The sequence below is a fragment of the Pseudophryne corroboree genome, chromosome 8 (assembly GCF_028390025.1).
Source record: "Pseudophryne corroboree isolate aPseCor3 chromosome 8, aPseCor3.hap2, whole genome shotgun sequence".
Classification (NCBI taxonomy): Eukaryota; Metazoa; Chordata; class Amphibia; order Anura; family Myobatrachidae; genus Pseudophryne; species Pseudophryne corroboree.
Genome location: NC_086451.1, coordinates 432,392,911 through 432,415,110, shown reverse-complemented (window position 1 = coordinate 432,415,110; position 22,200 = coordinate 432,392,911). Strand labels below are relative to the sequence as shown.

General features: G+C 42.5%; 1 protein-coding gene across 1 annotated transcript; it reads right to left on the bottom strand.

The window, feature by feature from the left end:
- Positions 1 to 7,930: 7,930 nt before the first annotated feature.
- Positions 7,931 to 20,801, bottom strand: LOC134949434 (serine-rich adhesin for platelets-like). The gene is made up of 4 exons (XM_063938002.1): positions 20,497 to 20,801; positions 10,317 to 14,024; positions 10,025 to 10,131; positions 7,931 to 8,771 (listed from the first exon to the last, which is right to left on the bottom strand). The coding sequence occupies exons 1-4, from the start codon at positions 20,552 to 20,554 to the stop codon at positions 8,706 to 8,708; spliced, it is 3,939 nt and encodes a 1,312-aa protein (XP_063794072.1). The 5' UTR covers positions 20,555 to 20,801; the 3' UTR covers positions 7,931 to 8,705.
- Positions 20,802 to 22,200: the final 1,399 nt, after the last annotated feature.

Sequence of the window (22,200 nt, the reverse complement as noted above, 5' to 3'; positions counted from 1 at the left end):
AGGCCTGGAGAAATTAACACCAAACTTGTTGGTACACATCTGACTTACAATTTGGAAACAAACTCTGTGGCGGTTAGACACCCCTAACACTCCTAGGGGTGGGACAGCAGCACAGAGTATTTCAGGAGACAGCTTAACTCCTGAATACCTGGACCAATTTACAACAAACTTGGTACACATATGACTTACAAGCTGAGAACCAACACTGTGGGGGTAAGACACCCCTAGCACCCCTAGGGGTGAGCCAGCAGCACAGAGTTTTTCAGCAGACAGCATAACTCTGGAATGCCTGGAGGAATTTACACCAAACTTGATACACATATGACTTACACCATACTTGTCGACTTTAAATATCTTCTCTCCGGGAGAAGCTCGAGACTTTGGGGGGCCGGGCCGGGACATCATTAAGCCCCGCCCCACCTCAGGTAACGTCGCGATTCACGGGTCCGCGGGAAGGGGGCGGGGCTAAAATGACGCAATTTGCGTCATTTGAACCCCTTTCCCACCCCACGGACTCGCGTACACGGGAGTTTATCTCTTCATCCTGCCCGCATCACTAGGGTGCAAGCAGGATGCGGGAGACCTGCCTACTCTTCTGGAGGTGCGGGGGGCTACACCAAAAAAAACGGGAGCCTCCTGCAGCTTCCGGGAGAGTAGGCAAGTATGACTTACACTCTGGGAACAAATACTGTGAGAGGAACACATCACTAGCACCCCTAGGGGTGGGCCAGCAGCACAGACTATATCAGGACATGCATAATATGTCAGTGATGACAGGGCTGCATGTGACAGGGCAGTGACATGATGTGAGGAGGGGAATGCAGGTAGCACAAACCCACACACTGACAGTTATATAGTGGAAGTAGCACGGACCCCCAGCAACACAGAGTATATCAGGAGATACATAATGTGCTGCGCTATATAAGAAACTGTAAAATACTTGATGATATCACAGGGGCACTGACATGGTGTGAGGAGGGGAATGGAGGCAGCGGGAAGCCATAGACTGAGAGTTGTACAGTGGGAAGAGCAGGGTCCCTTGGGGAACCAAAAAGGGGTCCGGCCACTACACAAAATGCGTCAGGGAAGCAAGATATGCCTATATACTAGATCTCCAACCAACATAAATTAGCGAACTATCATTCTCATTTACCATCCTCATCCCGTAGCGAAGCACGGGTATTCAGCTATCTACAATGCTATTTATACTGTGTGTTTAATATTTACATTTATTTTTGTAAACAGACATTCTTAAAATCCCGGGCAACGCCAGGTACTCCAGCTAGTATATATATATATATATATATATATATATATATGTGTGTATCCGGGTATTGGGAAATAGAAAATAAGGTAAAATGAAATGTAATGCAGCAGATATGGGGTAGATATGGGCTATCTATCTATCTATCTATCTATCTATCTATCTATCTATCTATCTATCTATCTATCTATCTATTTATTATTGTTATTATCCTTTATTTATATGGCACCGCAAGGGTTCTATCTATCTATCTATCTGGAAAATTTAATAGCATTTTAATAAGATAATAACAATTTTAGATACTTTTTAAAACTTTATAGTATAAAAGGGAGTTGCAAGCTTAAATGCACTGATCAGTTCATGAACCAAAACCCCAGCGTTTATTATTGTTAGTTATTATGGTGAGTGCAGAGCCCCTGTGATTTCTATCTATCTATCTATCTATCTATCTATCTATCTATCTATCTATCTATCTATCTATCTATCTATCTATCTATCTATCGAGAGACACACACACACACACACACACACACACACACACACACACATACACACACACACCTAGTTTGTACCACGCACATCCCAAAGATCACAGGTGTTATTTTAAAGGTACTCTAGTCTATGTAAACTCAGTCTGGTGAGTACATTGGGTATAGGGAACCCGATGTACACGTATACAGTACCAGCCAAATGTCTCTATTTGCACACCTTGAAAACAGATTTGCATCTAAAAAAAATGTGTTACTCAAGTGTTTGGGGTGATGTTTCGGTTTATTTTGTGCCATTTTGCATATTGGGAGGCGTGGCCGTGTACAAGAGCAGAGGAGACAGTACGCTATGGCATGATTCAGAGGTTAACATTTAATGAACGCAATACTTATATTGGCGCAGTCAAAAAATTATTCTCTACTGCGCATGGGCAAAATCCCTGCCATGATGGGAACGTTCAGACAGAGACACTGCATCTGCCATAGGCTGGCACAAGTGTTGATGGTGGGCGTGATGGTACGCTGAAGGTGGACTGTGTGGAACCACTGGCAATGGTACTTCATACAGGGATGCAGAAAATGGGCATCTCAGGGTTTGTGCTCCTGGCTTAAGCTAGTGAATAAGGGGAAGCCTGAAGTTTAGGGTTAGGGGGTAGGGGATAGGGGGGTACATACTTACCTCGCCACTGTTGGGATTTCACAGATTAGGGTGCCGTCGTCACTACCGTGACCGCCGGCATCCTGTCCAGCGGTTATTCATACTGAACCCTAATGTAGGTACTTTTATTTCTATTGTGCTATGTGTCATTAAAGATGGCTGTAACAACTTCTGAAGAAAGTTCTTCTGTATATTTAGAAGTTACAGTACGTCACCGAGCTGATTAAAATGATGTGTATATTCTGTGCGCGACTGTCGCTGTATCTGTATATGAAATGCTGCGTTACAGTGTCAGTGTAAAACAGACACTAACACTGTAACGTAGCATTTTATATACAGGTACTGCTGCAGTCGCACACAGAATATACACATCATTTTAATCAGCTCGGTGACGTACTGTAACTTCTAAATATACAGAAGAACTTTCTTCAGAAGTTGTTACAGCCATCTTTAATGACACATAGCACAATAGAAATAAAAGTACCTACATTAGGGTTCAGTATGAATAACATATCATTTTAATCAGTGTAATCTGCGTGTGTGTCTCTTTTTCATAGCAATGCGAATAAAATGCACTTCCGAGGATAAAGATGCCCATTGTATTTACTTGCCAGAGCCAGCAGCCCTGCCCCCTAGGCATGACATCAAGATGGCTTAGGAGGCGGGGCTGGCAAATGGCACACTGGCGTTCTGTTACGGCACTGCAACATATTACATCATAAGTGCTTTTCCAGTGTGTTGTCAACGTCAACAAGGCTTAGATTATGATGTGTAATTCTATCTGCAGGGCCATAATTAGGTGTGTGCCAATGGTGCAAATGCACTGAGGGCACACCCGCACAGCCGCTATCTCACTACTCACTGCTGACGCCTATATCACACCGCCGCCCATTTCTCGTCTCCCGCTGCAGCTTGTCTCCCACCACCGCCGCTGCTACAAGGTACTCGGGAGCGCAGGCGCCAGCTCCCGGGACATGTCCAGCTGGCGTCCCCCCGCCGACACTGACGAGTGCCCAGCTGCATTGCCCAGCTACCTCTCACATAGATAGCCGGGCAGCGCTGCAGCTCCCTCCCACCCGAGTGCTGGGAGAGATGATGTCTCTCCCAGCCCGCCCCCAGCCCTTCCACAATGCCCAATGCGTAGGGAAGGAAGAGAAGAGGAGATTCCTGCCAGCTGGTTATATGTAAGTAGAATTCTTTCATTCATATTCATTCTCTCTCTCTCTCATTCTCTCTCTCTCTCATGTATAAAATGAGGGACTCTGTCTGCCTAATGTGTAAAAAGAGGGACTCTGCATGTCTAATGTGTAAAAAAGGGGGACTGTGACTGCCTAATGTGTAAAAAAAAGGTGACTCTGCTGCAGTAATGTGTAAAAAAGCAAGACTCTGCCTGCCTAATGCTTAAAAAGAGGGACTCTGGCTTTCTAATGTGTAAAAAAGGGGGACTCTGCTGCCTAATGTGTAAATAAAGGGGACTCTGCTGCTGTAATGTGTAAAAAAGGGGGGACTGTGCCTACCTAATGTGTAAAAAAGGTTGACTCTGCTGCTGTAATGTGTAAAAAAGCAGGACTCTGCCTGCCCAATGGGTAAAAAGGGGGACTCTGCCTGCCTAATGGGAAAAAAGGGGGACTCTGCTGCCTAATTTGTAAAAAAAGGGGGACTCTGCTGCTACAATGTGTAAAAAGGGGGACTGTAACTACCTAATGAGTAAAAAAGGGGGACTCTGCTGCTATAATGTGTAAAAAGGGGGACTGTGACTACCTAATGTGTAAAAAAAGGGGGACTCTGCCTGCCTAATGGGTAAAAAGGGGGACTCTGCCTGCCATAATTTTTACTGCATACTTCCACCCCACCGTGTGGTATTCCTGTGAGGTGTACCTCCACTGATTGCACACCCTGCCAGCAGCATCTAACACAGTGCACCCTAAATGGGGGCCTCTGAGGGTTCCTCTGCGGGCAGGATGTGCCTCACGTGGATTGTTCATACAGGTTATATCATACGACTGCACAAGTGCCCGTTCTCCCATGTATGCATTGGGCCCGTGTATGGCTTACCTCCCACAGTGTATCCTTCATAGTGCGTCCAATCTGGCTGCCTCATCTGGTACGCTTGTGGATGAGATGAAAATACATGGACCTGATAGTTTTGTTGGTACCCTACTCTGAACGTTAGGACGCTGCGATCACCCCCTTTTGTGTCATCTCTTCTAGGGTTGAGCTATTCCACCCAGGGTAATACTACGCAGTGCGCCCAAGATGGCTGCCGCACCTAGTACCCTGTGAGGGTGGAATACACAACCCCTGGAAGTTATTACCCAAAATGCCTACACCAATCCTGCATTATGATTACTCTATGCGTTCTAGGTTTTCATTTTTATGTCTGTGTGGCCTGTGTATTGCTGTATTAATCTTCTGTATTATGTTTATTGGGGGTCATTCCGACCTGATCGCATGCTGCAGTTTTTCGCAGCGCAGTGATCAGGTCACTACTGCACATGCGTATGCACCGCAATGCGCAGGCGCGTCGTACGGGTACAAAGCGGATCATTGCTGAGCGATGTATTTATCGAAGAATCCATTTGCACAGCCGATCGCAAGGAGATTGACAGGAAGAAGGCGTTTGTGGGTGGCAACTGACCATTTTCTGGGATTGTTTGGAAATACACAGGCATGTCCAAGTGTGTGCAGGGCGGGTGTCTGACGTCAATTCCGGACATGAACAGGCTGAAGTGATTGCAAGGGCTGAGTAAGTCCAGACCTACTCAGAAACTGCACAAAATGTTTTTGCAGAGCTCGGCTGCACAGGAGTTCGCACACTTGCAAAGCGAAAATACACTCCCCTGTGGGCGGTGACTATGCGTTTGCACAGCTCCTAAAAACAGCTAGCGAGCGATCAACTCGGAATGGCCCCCATTGTTTTAATGTCTGTAAAGCGCCTTGAGTCCTGTTTGGAGAAAGAGCACTATATAAAGAAAATTATTATTATTAATAACTGTTCATGAACCCATTATAATTTTTGGATCACATAACATTATAAATGAGTTCAAGATGGCGCCGCAGATGGCTGCCTCGGTGCTGCTCTGCCAAGCAGCCTTTGTTTTTACATATATAATATGTCTAATATGTCGAGTCTAATGTACAGTTGCAATGTGCAGTATGAACTCATACGTGTAATGTTTGTAATGTATGCTACGTTCTTCCCCCTTCTTATTTATTTCCCCCCTTACCCTTCATGTTGCTGCTTGGCAATGCATTGTACCACAAAAAATTCCTAGTGTACGTAAGAACACCTGGCCAATAAAGCTGATTCTGATTCTGATAATGTGTAAAAGGGGACTCTGCCTGCCGTACTGTGTAAAAGGGAGCTCTGCCTGCCGTACTGTGTAAAAGGGGGCTCTGCCTGCCGCAATGTGTAAAAGGGGGCTCTGCCTGCTGCAATATGTAAAAGGGGGCTCTGCCTGCCGCAATATGCAAAAGGGGACTCTGCCTGCCGTAATGTGTAAAAGGGAGCTCTGTCTGACGTTATGTGTAAAAGGGAGCTCTGTGGCCACGCCTCTTCCTCCTGAAGCCATGCCCCTATATTTTTGCCATGCACCTATGGCGTGCACTGGCCCTGTTTTGTATATGGAGGGGGAGAGGGGGAGGCGCCAATGCTGTTTCTTGCACACAACGCTAAAATGTCTAGTTACGGCACTGGCTATCTGCATGGTGTGTGCTCTTCTCCCCATGTGTTTGATGTTTCCTACTAGCCAGAGATGTCACCAGGAGGGTGCGGGGGTATCGGCCCACCCGGCGCCTCCACCGTGACTGGGAGCCGGGTGCGCACTGTGACATTATCGTGCTGTGTTAGAAGCCCGCGTCAGGGCCCAGGGTCTCCCCACCCGGGTGCTGGCGGTGCTGTGGCAGTGGAGGTCTGGTTCAGTTGGAGATATAGGGGGAAATGTACTTAGCCTGAAAAGTGATAAGTTTCACGGTGATAAAGTGCCAGCCAATCAGCTCCTAACTGGCTGTGTTTGAAATGTCACTGGCTGTGTTTGAAAAATGACAATTAGGATCTGATTGGCTGATACTTTATCACTGTGATATTTATCACTTTTCAAGGCTCAGTACATCAGTCCCAGAGTGCGGCAGGTCTGTTGGTGGTGGCCAGCGCGGGCTCTGGTGTGTCAGAGATGAGATCCAGTCAGATAATAGGAGCATGTCCTTCTGTGTCTGCTGAGCTGCGAGCCGCCATGTTGGAGACCAAGATCCACAGTAAGCCAACGGTGGAGTTCCGTGTATGCAGTCAGCCAATCCCGGGCAGCTTCCTCTTTTAAAAGGGGTCTGTCTTGATTCAAATGCTGCCAGTGCTTTATGTTCTGCCTTGTGCCGGTGCTCCAGTTCTGTGCTCCCATCAGGGTTTCCCTGTGGTTATACTCTGTGCTCCAGTGGTCTCCGGTACAGTTCCGCTAGTCACCTCGCAGCCTCCAGCCGTACACTTGCTGATTATTATTCTGGTCCTGCTGTCCGCAGCTGCCTGCCCTCCGTGCTGTGTCCCTGGGTGTCCTGTGGCCATAGAAGGTTTCCCTGGTTTTCTTTAGTGCTCCTCAGCCACGCTCGCTAAGCATTCATTCTCCAGTCCTCAAGTCTTCATTCCTCTAGTGTTCTTCAGCCACGTTTGCTAAGCATTCATTCTCCAGTCCTCAAGTCTTCATTCCCCCAGTTTTCTTCAGCCACGTTTGCTAAGCATTCATTCTCCAGTCCTCAAGTCTTCATTCATCCGCTGTTCTTCAGCTACGTTTGCTAAACATTAATTCTTCCGTTTTCAAGTCTTCATTCCTCCAGTGTTCATCAGCCACGTTTGCCAAGCATCCATTCTTCAGTTTCTAAGTCTTCTGTGCTCTTCAACCACAACTGCCGAGTAGTTATTCTTCAATTCACAAGTCTTCATCCTTTCAGCCTCTCTTCGGTCTCCAGGGTATATGAGAAGTAACTACATCCAGCCTCCCCGTTTCCTTACCGTTGTGTCATCATCTACTTCAGCTGACGTCCATTCACTGGACCCTCTCACCCAGCCAGATGTGACATGCAGCATCCGGCGTCACCACTGAGGAGGAGCGCAAGGAGATTCTTATTGGGGCAGCCCAGCATCTGGGCATGCCCCCAGAGCAAAGCCCTTCCTGCTAAGCCACAACCTTTTTCCATTGCACGCACCTTAGGCACACAAGGGGGGTGCTTCACGGAGGAGGTCATGTGACTGTCGGTCAGCCGACCGGCGGTCACATGACTACCACCCGTTCAAAAACATACTCGCTAGGTTAAATGGTTTTGGATTATATTGTTCCTAGTGTTTATCAGTGTGCTTTTGAGAGGGAAAGTGGATGCTAAATTCCACTCCAACCAGGACATATGTGTCAGAATAAAATTACTTGACTAAATAATAATAATAATAATAATAATAATAATAATGATAATAATAAACAACAGTATCCTTTGTAACATTTGCATTAATTCTTTAATTTACTTGGCATTATCAATGCATTTGCAAACACATAATATTGCTTTGAACATAGAAACTTTGTACAAAAAGAATAAATAATATAATCCAACACATAAATAAAAATCTTAATTACAACATATCTCTGTAAATAAAACATTTACATTTTCCAGCAATGTAGCGTCATTTCAGTAGTGGTCAGTACTTCATATCACACTTGTTTTCTGTTTAAAATACTTCAAAGTATAAAACATGTAATACACACATCAACCACTTGATGTCACCCTCACACTGTCTTCTATAGCGTGGGATGTACAGCAGTAATATATACAGTGTCGTCAATATTATCAAATGATAGCTATCAAAATTCAATAAATAAAATACAGTGCTAACAAACTCTGAAGTCATATTCCTCATTCGAAGGGATTCTATCACATCGATACAGATCGGACGGCATGGTGGCAGAGTGGTTAGTATTATACAGTAAGATCACGGTAATGGTGCCTTGGGTTCCATACTGACCACGGCACTGTCGTTGAGGAGTTTATATGTTCTCTACGTTTCCATGGGCAAACCGTTGATTAGGGTTGTAGACTGTAACCAACAGTGGGGTAAGGATTGTTAAGACTAATTGAAACGTTCTCTCTGTAAAGCACTATGTAATATGTTGCCACTATATAAATAACTGTTAATAATAACATAATCCTCCTGTGATACTCTCAGCAACCAGTAGAGGCAGTATATCACAAAACACTTTTATACATAATACTGTTGATGAGAAGGTTGAAACAATTCTTGCGAGGTAATCGAGGCTGCTCCTTAAATATATGCTCGAGAAACGTCATAGCGAGTTGGTCCTCCCAGGTTTCTGGTATAAAATAACGCCTGTGAAATGAATTAATATATTAGTTAATATATATTTTTTTAAATTTGTATGACTGAAATTAAATGTTAAAAGTTTAACTACAAATGCCTAAACTATTGCAGTAAACAGAATACCGTACCATAGTAAAATACAAAGAAGTGGATATGTGCCGCCTTATTTCCATTGGAAACAATTACTATTAATGTTATTATTAATGTTATTATTCAGCAATATACATATTTTTCCTGGCTGAACTAATGCATCAATTAGACAGCTGTTGAAATATGATATATAAACCAAACTATCAAACTAAAATATTATATATAGGGATTTTACTTACAAGGTCAGATATAAAAATGTGTAAATAAGAGAATATACATTTTTGAAGGTAGGCGGCTGCCTAGGGGTGCCGGCCACTGGGGGGCACCACTGAATTCATATAGCAAAAAACTGAAGGATGTCTCTGTATGCGGGTTAGTAATGAACTTACAGATGGGGGGAAGGAACACAATAAGGAGCATACAAATATACAGTAAGTATGTCTGTGCGTATTAATGTATGTATACACACACAATTAAAGGGATGTAGTTGGCATCCCCACAGACGGGATGTTGGCTTTCAGAATACCGGCGACGGAGTCCCGACACCTGTCAGAATGCCGACAACAGGTATCCTGAATGTTAGTTTGCCGGGGAGGGTTAGGATTAGGCTGCAGGGAGGGAGGGTTAGGGTTAGGCTGCGGGGAGGGAGGGTTAGGGTTAGGCTGCGGGGAGGGTTAGGGTAAATTGAATTAATTTCATTCAAAATGTCGGCATTATGGTAGTTGGGATGCCACTGTCGGTATTCAGAGCGGCGGCATCCTGTCCCCAACCCCAATTAAATATCCCCACCTGACCCCATATACAGTATTATACAGTATATAAAGAATGGACAGCACTCAAGGACTTTTAAAGTGAAAGTATATTGTGAACAAAGTCACAAAATTTTTGGACTTGTTTACATTATACTTTATCACTTTAAATGTCCGTGAGTGCTGTCCCTTTTCTCTGTATATGTATAATGATGCAATTCACCCCAGCCCTCCTAGTGGCCACCTGTATCTACCCTCCAGAAGATGGTGGTGGTGGGGTTTGCAGGTTAGAGGGTCCTAAGTTTTGCCTAGGGTGCAGAGAGATCTTGCACAGGCCCTGTGTCTATGTACTCTAGAACAGTATACAGATATGTTCACATTGTATTTAATTGCCAGGAAGTAGAAGACCAATAAGACTCATACCATTAATGTGCCCCCAACAAGAAGAAATGTCCCAAATGCAACAGCCAGCGAGATGACAATGATTTTCCAAGGAGCCAATGAATTGTCTGATCCAGAAACTGTTGTAACTGAAAGAAAGGAAATCATTATTTACTGTATATACTGCAGCTCATAGTCACCGGTATCTATTCCTCATGTAAGTTTGTATATCTATCAGACTAAACTAAATCTGCTCTTCTTTCTATAACTCTATTTCACGCATTTTATTATTGTATTCATTCTCTCTCTCTCTCTCTCTCTTTCTCGAGCATACCTGAATTTTGTCCTTCGGTGCCAGTGTAGCTGGTGACAGAGCTGGACATGGTCTTATGAGTAGAAGAACCAGAAGTGGTGTCTGTCATAGAAGATGATTTTGTAGCAGTGCTGGACATTGGCTGCGCAGTGGAAGACGTCACAATATTGGTAGAAGATGACAAGCTGCTGGAAGGGGTCACTGTGCTTCTGTTTGAAATGGTTGAATTGCTTGTTAAGTTCATATTACTGTTTGTTGATGCTGAAGAAGTTGAGGAAATAGTTGAAATATTCATGTTAACTGATGGGCTACTGGTTACAGTACTATGAGATGTTGCTGTGTTACTGGATGATGTAGGCTGGTTACTGGTACTATCACTGGAAGAATTCATCATGTTAGTAGATGTTGCTATGGATACAGTTGAAGAGACATCTGTATTACTCATGGTAACTGATGGACTACTGGTTACAGTACTATGAGATGTTGCTGTGTTACTGGATGATGTAGGCTGGTTACTGGTACTATCACTGGAAGAGGTCATCATGTTAGTAGACGTTGCTATGGATACAGTTGAAGAGACATCTGTATTACTCATGGTAACTGATGGGCTACTGGTTACAGTACTATGAGATGTTGCTGTGTTACTGGATGATGTAGGCTGGTTACTGGTACTATCACTGGAAGAATTCATCATGTTAGTAGATGTTGCTATGGATACAGTTGAAGATACATCTGTATTACTCATGGTAACTGATGGGCTACTGGATACAGTACTATGAGATGTTGCTGTGTTACTGGATGATGTAGGCTGGTTACTGGTACTATCACTGGAAGAGTTCATCATGTTAGTAGATGTTGTTATGGATACAGTTGAAGATACATCTGTGTTACTCATGGTAACTGATGGGCTACTGGTTACAGTACTATGAGATGTTGCTGTGTTACTGGTTGATGTAGGCTGGTTACTGGTAGCATCACTGGAAGAGTTCATCATATTATTAGATGTTGCTATGGATAAAGTTGAAGATATATCCGTATTACTCATAGTAACTGATGGACTACTGGATACAGTACTATGAGATGTTGCTGCGTTACTGGTTGATGTAGGCTGGTTACTGGTACTATCACTGGAAGAGTTCATCATATTATTAGATGTTGCTATGGATAAAGTTGAAGATACATCTGTATTACTTATGGTAACTGATGGGCTACTAGTAACAGTGGTATGAGATGTTGTGTTGCTGGTTGATGTAGTCTGGTTACTGGTACTATCACTAGAAGAGTTCATCATGTTAGTAGATGTTGCTATGGATACAGTCGAAGAGACATCTGTGTTACTCATGGTAACTGATGGACTACTGGTTACAGTACTATGAGATGTTGCTGTGTTACTGGGTGATGTAGGCTGGTTACTGGTACCATCGCTGGAAGAGTCCATCATGTTAGTAGATGTTGCTATGGATACAGTTGAAGATACATCTGTGTTACTCATGGTAACTGATGGGCTACTGGATACAGTACTATGAGTTGTTGCTGTGTTACTGGATGATGTAGGTTGGTTACTGATACTATCACTCGAAGAGTTCATCATGTTAGTAGATGTTGCTATGGATACAGTTGAAGATACATCTGTGTTACTCATGGTAACTGATGGACTACTGGATACAGTACTATGAGATGTTGCTGTGTTACTGGGTGATGTAGGCTGGTTACTGGTACCATCACTGGAAGAGTTAATCATGTTAGTAGATGTTGCTATGGATAAAGTTGAAGATACATCTGTGTTACTCATGGTAACTGATGGACTACTGGATACAGTACTATGAGATGTTGCTGTGTTACTGGATGATGTAGGCTGGTTACTGGTACCATCACTGGAAGAGTTAATCATGTTAGTAGATGTTGCTGTTGATACAGTTGAAGATACATCTGTATTACTCATGGTAACTGATGGACTACTGGTTACAGTACTATGAGATGTTGCTATGTTACTGGTTGATGTAGGCTGGTTACTGGTACCATCACTGGAAGAGTTCATCATGTTAGTAGATGTTGCTATGGATACAGTTGAAGAGACATCTGTGTTACTCATGGTAACTGATGGACTACTGGTTACAGTACTATGAGATGTTGCTGTGTTACTGGATGATGTAGGCTGGTTACTGATACCATCGCTGGAAGAGTTCATCATGTTAGTAGATGTTGCTGTTGATACAGTTGAAGATACATCTGTATTACTCATGGTAACTGATGGACTACTGGTTACAGTACTATAAGATGTTTCTGTGTTACTGGATGATGTAGGCTGGTTACTGATACTATCACTCGAAGAGTTCATCATGTTAGTAGATGTTGCTATGGATACAGTTGAAGATACATCTGTGTTACTCATGGTAACTGATGGACTACTGGTTACAGTACTATGAGATGTTGCTGTGTTACTGGGTGATGTAGGCTGGTTACTGGTACCATCACTGGAAGAGTTAATCATGTTAGTAGATGTTGCTATGGATAAAGTTGAAGATACATCTGTGTTACTCATGGTAACTGATGGACTACTGGATACAGTACTATGAGATGTTGCTGTGTTACTGGATGATGTAGGCTGGTTACTGGTACCATCACTGGAAGAGTTAATCATGTTAGTAGATGTTGCTGTTGATACAGTTGAAGATACATCTGTATTACTCATGGTAACTGATGGACTACTGGTTACAGTACTATGAGATGTTGCTATGTTACTGGTTGATGTAGGCTGGTTACTGGTACCATCACTGGAAGAGTTCATCATGTTAGTAGATGTTGCTATGGATACAGTTGAAGAGACATCTGTGTTACTCATGGTAACTGATGGACTACTGGTTACAGTACTATGAGATGTTGCTGTGTTACTGGATGATGTAGGCTGGTTACTGATACCATCGCTGGAAGAGTCCATCATGTTAGTAGATGTTGCTATGGATAAAGTGGAAGATACATCTGTGTTACTCATGGTAACTGATGGGCTACTGGTTACAGTACTATGATATGTTACTGTGTTACTGGATGGTTCTGGCTGCATACTGATATCACTGGTGGTAGAATTCATTGTATCACTGGCTGATAACGTAAATGAAGTTGAAGCTGTCACATTAACTGGTGGCATACTTGTAGTGCCACTAGTAGGCACTGTTGTGCTATTGTTTAATATTGGCTCTGTGCCTAAAGTGGTCATCATGGTACTGGTGCTTGTTGTGGAATGACTTGAAAATGTTTCTGTGTTATCCATCATATTTGTTGGGCTATCATTAATAGTAGTGGACAGTATTGCTGAGCTACTAGTTGGTCCTGCCTGACTGCTGTCATCACTACTATATGATGTCATCATGCTAATAGAAGTTGCTGCTGAAGAACTTAATGTACTTGAAAGCGTATCTGCGCTGTTGGTGGAGATTGGTTGGTCAGTATGTGAGGGTGGTTGGGTAATAGTTGATGTTTGAGCACTGGCACTGGAAGAAGTCATCATGTCACTGAGCAGTGATGTTGAGATACTATTAGAGGCAGTTGTGCTGGTGGTCTCTGCTGTCTGACTGCTTGTTTCTGAAGGTGAAGTTGTATTTGTGGTGATGGTATCTTCTGGTTGAGGACTAGTATGAACGGTTTCAGGAGTGACTGTTGAATTTGGAGATAGCTGGCTGATTGTAGTGCTGGACAAAGAATCGACAGTCGTCTGGCCAAATGCATAGTGACCTGTGACAAATGACACATTACAGTATGTGAGATTACAGTGGTATTTGCAATGCTTATTACGTATTTAAGCTGCATTGTGCTATGATATAAAGTACAAGTACAGTATACATATAATAAAATACCATATTTTCTACAATGGTGCATACTATCTGTATTCCCCAGTGCTAGGCAGATGACCAGCGCTTCTTATCATTCAGGGGAAGATGTACCAAACCTTGGAGAGAGATAAAGTGCCAACCAATCTGCTCCTAGCTGTCATTTTTAAAACACAGCCTATGAAATGGCATTTAGACACTGGTTGTTTGGTTGCTTGGTTGGTTGGTATCTCTCACCCCATTATCTCTCACCAAGGTTTGATACACCTCCCCCTCAGTCTGTATTGGTGATTAGAGCATACTTTCTCTCATTCCATACAATGATTGGTCTGTGCTTCACCATTTGGGCACCTAAATATCACTGTAGGCATAAGGTGCATGATCTGAAGAATGAAGATACAGCACTGACATTTTCAGTTAAAGGGGCCCATTTATCATAGTATATTTGCGGCTATATCCCCGAAAATGGGTGTTTAGCCGCAAATATTAAGTAACAGCTGAATGTAAGATGCGATGCATTCCCGATATTGGTCCTCACAGCTACCGCCATCTGAAGATGTCAAATGCCCGTTGACACCTATGGGCTACACATCGCAATTGGAACCAGCAAACCCACCCTGGAAGAAGCCTCTGTGCAGTGTGGTCTGAGCTGAATGTGCATGTGGAGACCCCCAGCAGCTGTCAAAGCACATCGCAGGGACGGACTACTTTCTGAGCCCTTGTCCCTGCGAGTGCTGGATCATCCATCCATCCGATAGGATCGCATATTGTAATGCTATCCTGTGTGCAATCCATGATACAGTAAATGGGCACCCTAGCACTTTAAACTTCAATAAGGAACAAGCCAGTTATATGTACTAGACACACTTACAGCTCTCGTTTTCCCTTATATACAGTAGCTATACCACCTACACTCACTGCTGCTTACACTGACACACAACTGCCTTATACAGCTACACCACTCACACTCACTGCTGCTTACACTAACACACAACTGCCTTATACAGCTACACCACTCACACTCACTGTTGCTTACACAGACACAAAACTGCCTTATACAGCTACACCACTCACACTCACTGCTGCTTACACTGACACACAACTGCCTTATACAGCTACATCACTCACACTCACTGCTGCTTACACTGACACACAGCTGCCTTATACAGCTACACCACTCACACTCACTGCTGCTTACACTGACACACAACTGCCTTATACAACTACATCACTCACACTCACTGCTGCTTACACAGACACAAAACTGCCTTATACAGCTACACCACTCACACTCACTGCTGCTTACACTGACACAGAACTGCCTTATACAGCTACACCACTCACACTCACTGCTGCTTACACTGACACAGAACTGCCTTATACAGCTACACCACTCACACTCACTGCTGCTTACACTGACACACAACTGCCTTATACAGCTACATCACTCACACTCACTGCTGCTTACACTGACACAGAACTGCCTTATACAGCTACACCACTCACACTCACTGCTGCTTACACTAACACACAACTGCCTTATACAGCTACACCACTCACACTCACTGCTGCTTACACTGACACACAACTGCCTTATACAACTACATCACTCACACTCACTGTTGCTTACACTGACACAGAACTGCCTTATACAGCTACACCACTCACACTCACTGCTGCTTACACTAACACACAACTGCCTTATACAGCTACACCACTCACACTCACTGCTGCTTACACTGACACAGAACTGCCTTATACAGCTACACCACTCACACTCACTGCTGCTTACACTGACACACAGCTGCCTTATACAGCTACACCACTCACACTCACTGCTGCTTACACAGACACAGAACTGCCTTATACAGCTACACCACTCACACTCACTGCTGCTTACACTGACACACAACTGCCTTATACAACTACATCACTCACACTCACTGCTGCTTACACTGACACAGAACTGCCTTATACAGCTACACCACTCACACTCACTGCTGCTTACACTGACACACAGCTGCCTTATACAGCTACACCACTCACACTCACTGCTGCTTACACAGACACAGAACTGCCTTATACAGCTACACCACTCACACTCACTGCTGCTTACACAGATACAGAGAACTGCCTTATACAGCTACACCACAACTGCCTTATACAGCTACACCACTCACACTCACTGTTGCTTACACAGACACACAACTGCCTTATACAACTACATCACTCACACTCACTGCTGCTTACACTGACACAGAACTGCCTTATACAGCTACACCACTCACACTCACTGCTGCTTACACAGACACAGAACTGCCTTATACAGCTACACCACTCACACTCACTGCTGCTTACACTGACACACAACTGCCTTATACAACTACATCACTCACACTCACTGCTGCTTACACTGACACAGAACTGCCTTATACAGCTACACCACTCACACTCACTGCTGATTACACTAACACACAACTGCCTTATACAGCTACACCACTCACACTCACTGCTGCTTACACTGACACAGAACTGCCTTATACAGCTACACCACTCACACTCACTGCTGCTTACACTGACACACAGCTGCCTTATACAGCTACACCACTCACACTCACTGCTGCTTACACAGACACAGAACTGCCTTATACAGCTACACCACTCATACTCACTGCTGCTTACACTGACACACAGCTGCCTTATACAGCTACACCACTCACACATTAACTGCTGCTTACACAGACACAGAACTGCCTTATACAGCTACACCACTCACACTCACTGCTGCTTACACAGATACAGAGAACTGCCTTATACAGCTACACCACTCACACTCACTGTTGCTTACACAGACACACAACTGCCTTATACAGCTACACCACTCATACTCACTGCTGCTTACACTGACACACAACTGCCTTATACAGCTACATCACTCACACTCACTGCTGCTTACACTGACACAGAACTGCCTTATACAGCTACACCACTCACACTCACTGCTGCTTACACTGACACACAGCTGCCTTATACAGCTACACCACTCACACTCACTGCTGCTTACACAGACACAGAACTTCCTTATACAGCTACACCACTCACACTCACTGCTGCTTACACTGACACACAGCTGCCTTATACAGCTACACCACTCATACTCACTGCTGCTTACACTGACACACAACTGCCTTATACATCTACACCACTCACACTCACTGCTGCTTACACAGACACACAACTGCCTTATACAGCTACATCACTCACTGATGCTTACACTGACACACAACTGCCTTTTATATCTACACCACTCACACCTACACCACTCACACTACACCACTCACCACGTACACCACGTACATCTACACCACTCACACTCACTGCTGTTTACACAGACACGCAACTGCCTTATACAGCTACATCACTCACACTCACTGATGCTTACATTGACACACAACTGCCTTATATGACTTGGCATGCTATAGACTCAGAGATTTAGCCATACTTTGTGATTGTTCTTAATTTGCTTCTTTAACCACTTAACTGATGATTTTTTTCCCCCAACAACCACTCAGAAATTGTCGGGGGTTTTTTTATGTGTAAATTAGGTGAAGAACATGAATTTAACTCTATGCAAAATGATTTTAGTAAAAAAAAAAAAAAAAGAAAAGAAAGATTTTAATTTCTTTATTTTTTTTAAAACATCGGTTGGAACATGGCGACCATCAGAACATCGGTAACATCGCAACTATTGCGATTTTACCTTTTAGAGCCCGGACAGCCGGCAGGTACACAGGGGGGGGGGCTTTGGGGGGGTTGTTTTACACTTCGCCAGCAGCTGCTATTGTCTGCAGCCACTGGGGGTAGGGGATCCTGCCGTGCTAACCAATCAGCAATGATCAGCAGCAGCGGAGGGAAGTTTCCCTTCCCCGCCGCTGCAAACACTGTTTATCTGACTGGTCGCATCCTGTGCGACCAGGTCAGATAAAACACTGCCTGGTGTGGTCGCATCTGATGAAACCATGCCAGACAAGTGGTTACTATGCTACTTTATACATATTCTATTATGGCAAACAACATTTTTAAAAGCTTGCCCAAGCTATGCATGCGTGCCAAATTAAGCAAAATAGAAAAGGTGTAAGTGGAAACCTCTGTACATCTAAACCAGTTGCCTAATCAGCCAAGAGTTATTACATACTGCAGTCCTTGCATAGAGCATCACTCAAGCAATTAGTAAGGGAACCAACATACAAGGAAAGATCCTAGATTCACGGAAAAAGAGGCAATATCAATTGTGTCTAACTACTGTACCTGACAGGATGGCTATTGTTACGTGTAGTGCAGGAACTGTGGAATGTACTATACAATTTATTAAAGGCATCTGAATGTAGATAAGTCAATGGTCCAGATAGTATACATCCAAGAGTATTCAAATAACTAGTGTAAAAGTAGGCACAGAGATGTGTAATACTAGGTGACAAGAGAATGGCAAAGGTAGCTCCTCTTCACAAATATAGTACGTCAATATGTAATTGTAATTACAGTAAATACATGCGAGTCTGACAATAACAAGAGAAACTCTAGGAATCAGTTTAAACACAACAAACCACTTGTGGGAGATTTGAGATGTGATGGATGAAATATTCAGACATATTACAGCAGACAGTGAATTAGCAGCGAGGTTCTGGCAGAACCTCATGCACTGATATAGCACAGACTTGTTTTGCTTGTACCCCACAGAGTTAAGGTTCTCCTCCCGTAATAATGTAGGCAGCTGCACACGACTGCACCACTTTCCCTTGGAACCTTGCACTAGATTCTATCTCCCTCACGAAAGTACAGTAGTAAGGAAGTTCAGGAAGGCGGCATTTTGAAAAATAAGAGAAGATCTGAAACAAGTGGAGTACGGAAGACTGAGAAGGAACATTAGGAAGAACAGACAGAGTGACAGAGTCATGCAATAGTCACCAAGGGAAAACAAACAAGTCAATAAAGACATAAACAAAACACAACTGCACAAAGAGAAAGGCATTATACTAAATGGATCTATTGGTTTCTTCATGTTTTCATCAGAATATGCCATGTACATTACTAATTTGTCAGACTTTGGAAACCTGCCCTTACTGGATGTGATTAGAGCATTATTTTTTTGCATTTAAATTCTCCTTGTCAATAAAAATATATTTATTTCTTGACACAGAAAGCTCATAAAATAAGGCCGAGTGATAAGATGTTGATATAGCATGCAGTAAAGTGTAATTGGTCAATACTGAAATATACAGTATAGACATGTTCAGGGCTTAATCTTTAAACCGAAGGACTTTGATAATTAAAGACATTTAGTGACTGTGTCACAAGTGTTTTTCCTTCCCGTTCTCCATGTTCTTAATACAAACGTGAACAAGGGCTAACTATTATACACACGTGAACTATACATAGTCATTATACTCAAATGAACTAAAGATGACCATTATACGTACACACATGAACTATACATAGCCATTATACACATGTGAACTATAGATAACCATTATATACACATGAACTATAGATAGCCATTATACACATGTGAACTATAGATAGCCATTATACACATGTGAACTATAGATAGCCATTATACACACGTGAACTGTAGTATACACATATGAACTATAGATAGCCATTATACACACATGAACTATAGATAGCCATTATACACATGTGAACTATAGATAGCCATTATACACATGTGAACTATAGATAGCCATTATACACATGTGAACTATAGATAGCCATTATACACATGTGAACTATAGATAGCCATTATACACACATGAACTATAGATAGCCATTAAACACATGTGAGTTAGGGATAGCCATTATACACACATGAACTAGAGATAGCCAATATACACAAGTGAACTATAGCTAGCCATTATACACACGTGAACTGTAGTATACACATATAAACTATAGATAGCCATTATACACACATGAACTATAGATAGCCATTATACACATGTGAACTATAGTATACACATAGAACTATAGATAGCCATTATACACATGTGAACTATAGATAGCCATTATACACACGTGAACTATAGATAGCCATTATACACAAGTGAACTAGAGATAGCCATTATACACAATTGAGTTAGCAGTAGCCATTATACACACATGAACTAGTGATAGCCATTATGTACAAGTGAGTTAGTGATAACCATTATACACACAATTATACACACATGAACTAGTGACAGTCATTATACAGGTGTGAACTAAAGAAAGCCATTATACATACATGAACTAGTGATATCCATTATACACAAGTGAACTAGTGATATCCACTATACACACGTGAACTAGCAGACAACATGCTTTATCATATTCTGACTTACCCGATGTAAGTATGAGCAGTCCAACCTGTGCAATAATATGTAATCCTGAGTATTTCATAGTAGGTTTCAGAGCAAACGTCTAGTCTTCTTAAACACAGTTAGATGATACTTTAAGAAATGTAAAGAGATTTCTGCCCGGAATACAGTTTTATATGCAATGATTAGTTAGCAGGGTGTGGGCGATGACTTCATAGTGACATCACTATTACTCTCAAAGTTAGGCATCGCTTTTGCAATCTGTGTTGATAGCACTTTCATACAAAACGGTTACAGCAGTGAGAACAGGGAGTGTTAGACCTGGAGTGCTCTCTGTATGATTAACAGTTCAGGAGGGGTGTAACTGTTTATATACACAGAGATAAGCCTTTTGTCTAAAGGTATACACTGCAATAATAAGTACTTCTGGGAAATTAAGAAACATGGTAGATAAGATAGATAGATAGATAGATAGATAGATAGATAGATAGATAGATAGATAGATAGATAGATAGATAGATAGAAGTAGATATATGATGGAGAGAGAGAGACAAGTAGATATACTGTATGATAGATAGATACAAGTAGATATTAGATAGATAGATAGATAGATAGATAGATAGATAGATAGATAGATAGATAGAAGTAGATATATGATGGAGAGAGACAAGTAGATATACTATATGATAGATAGATACAAGTAGATATTAGATAGATAGATAGAGATACAAGTAGATATACTGTATGATAGATAGATAGATAGATAGATAGATAGATAGATAGATAGATAGATAGATAGAAATAAGACAGATAGACAGACAGAGATACAATAGATAGATAGATAGATAGATAGATAGATAGATAGATAGATATAAATCACTTATGAGGCCACACCTTGAATACTGTGTACAATTCTGGGCACCTTACTACAAAAAGGATATCCTGGAGCTAGAAAAGGTTCAAAGGCGGGCAACCAAACTAATTAAGGGTATGGAGACGCTGGAATACGAGGAAAGGCTTGCAAGACTAGGCATGTTTACACTGGAAAAGAGATTAAGAGGGGACATGATCAACATTTACAAATATATAAGGGGACAATATACAGATCTTGTGCAGAACCTGTTTTTGGTTAGATCAACACAGAGAACTCGTGGACACTCGCTCAGGTTAGAGGAGTGGAGATTCCACACAATACGACGTAAAGGTTTTTTTACGGTAAGGACGATACATGTTTGGAATTCCCTGCCTGAGGGAGTTGTAATGGCCAACTCAGTCAACACCTTTAAGAATGGGTTAGATAAATTCCTAATGGATAAGGATATCCAGGGTTACGGGGCATAGTCAAGCACTATGGTTATTATAAAAAAGAGGGGTTAATCGGAACGGCAGTCATCAACTTCAGTCAAAATTTTATACAAAATAATCGTGCATAGGAGACCACAAATAGGTTGAACCCGATGGACAATTGTCTTTTTTCAACCTTAGATACTATGTTACTATGATAGATAGATACACAGACAGACAGACAGACAGACAGACAGAGATAGATTGACAGATATATACAGTGTATATATATATATATATATATAGAGAGAGAGAGAGAGAGAGAGAAGCTGGCCATACACCTAAAGATTTATTGTCAGATCTGACTGATTGGAATGAAAATCTGGTAATGGATGAGAGCCAATAACAATTGACCATTTGCTTCCAAACACTGGAAAACAGACA

Excerpts from the sequence above, each read along its gene's own strand:
- LOC134949434 (XM_063938002.1), bottom strand. The coding sequence starts at position 20,554 with ATGAAATACTCAGGATTACATATTATTGCACAGGTTGGACTGCTCATA. Across the intron at positions 14,025-20,496 it reads ACTGCTCATACTTACATCGG|GTCACTATGCATTTGGCCAG; the intron begins GTAAGTCAGAAT and ends CATTTGTCACAG. Across the intron at positions 8,772-10,024 it reads TTGTTGGGGGCACATTAATG|GCGTTATTTTATACCAGAAA; the intron begins GTATGAGTCTTA and ends TTCATTTCACAG.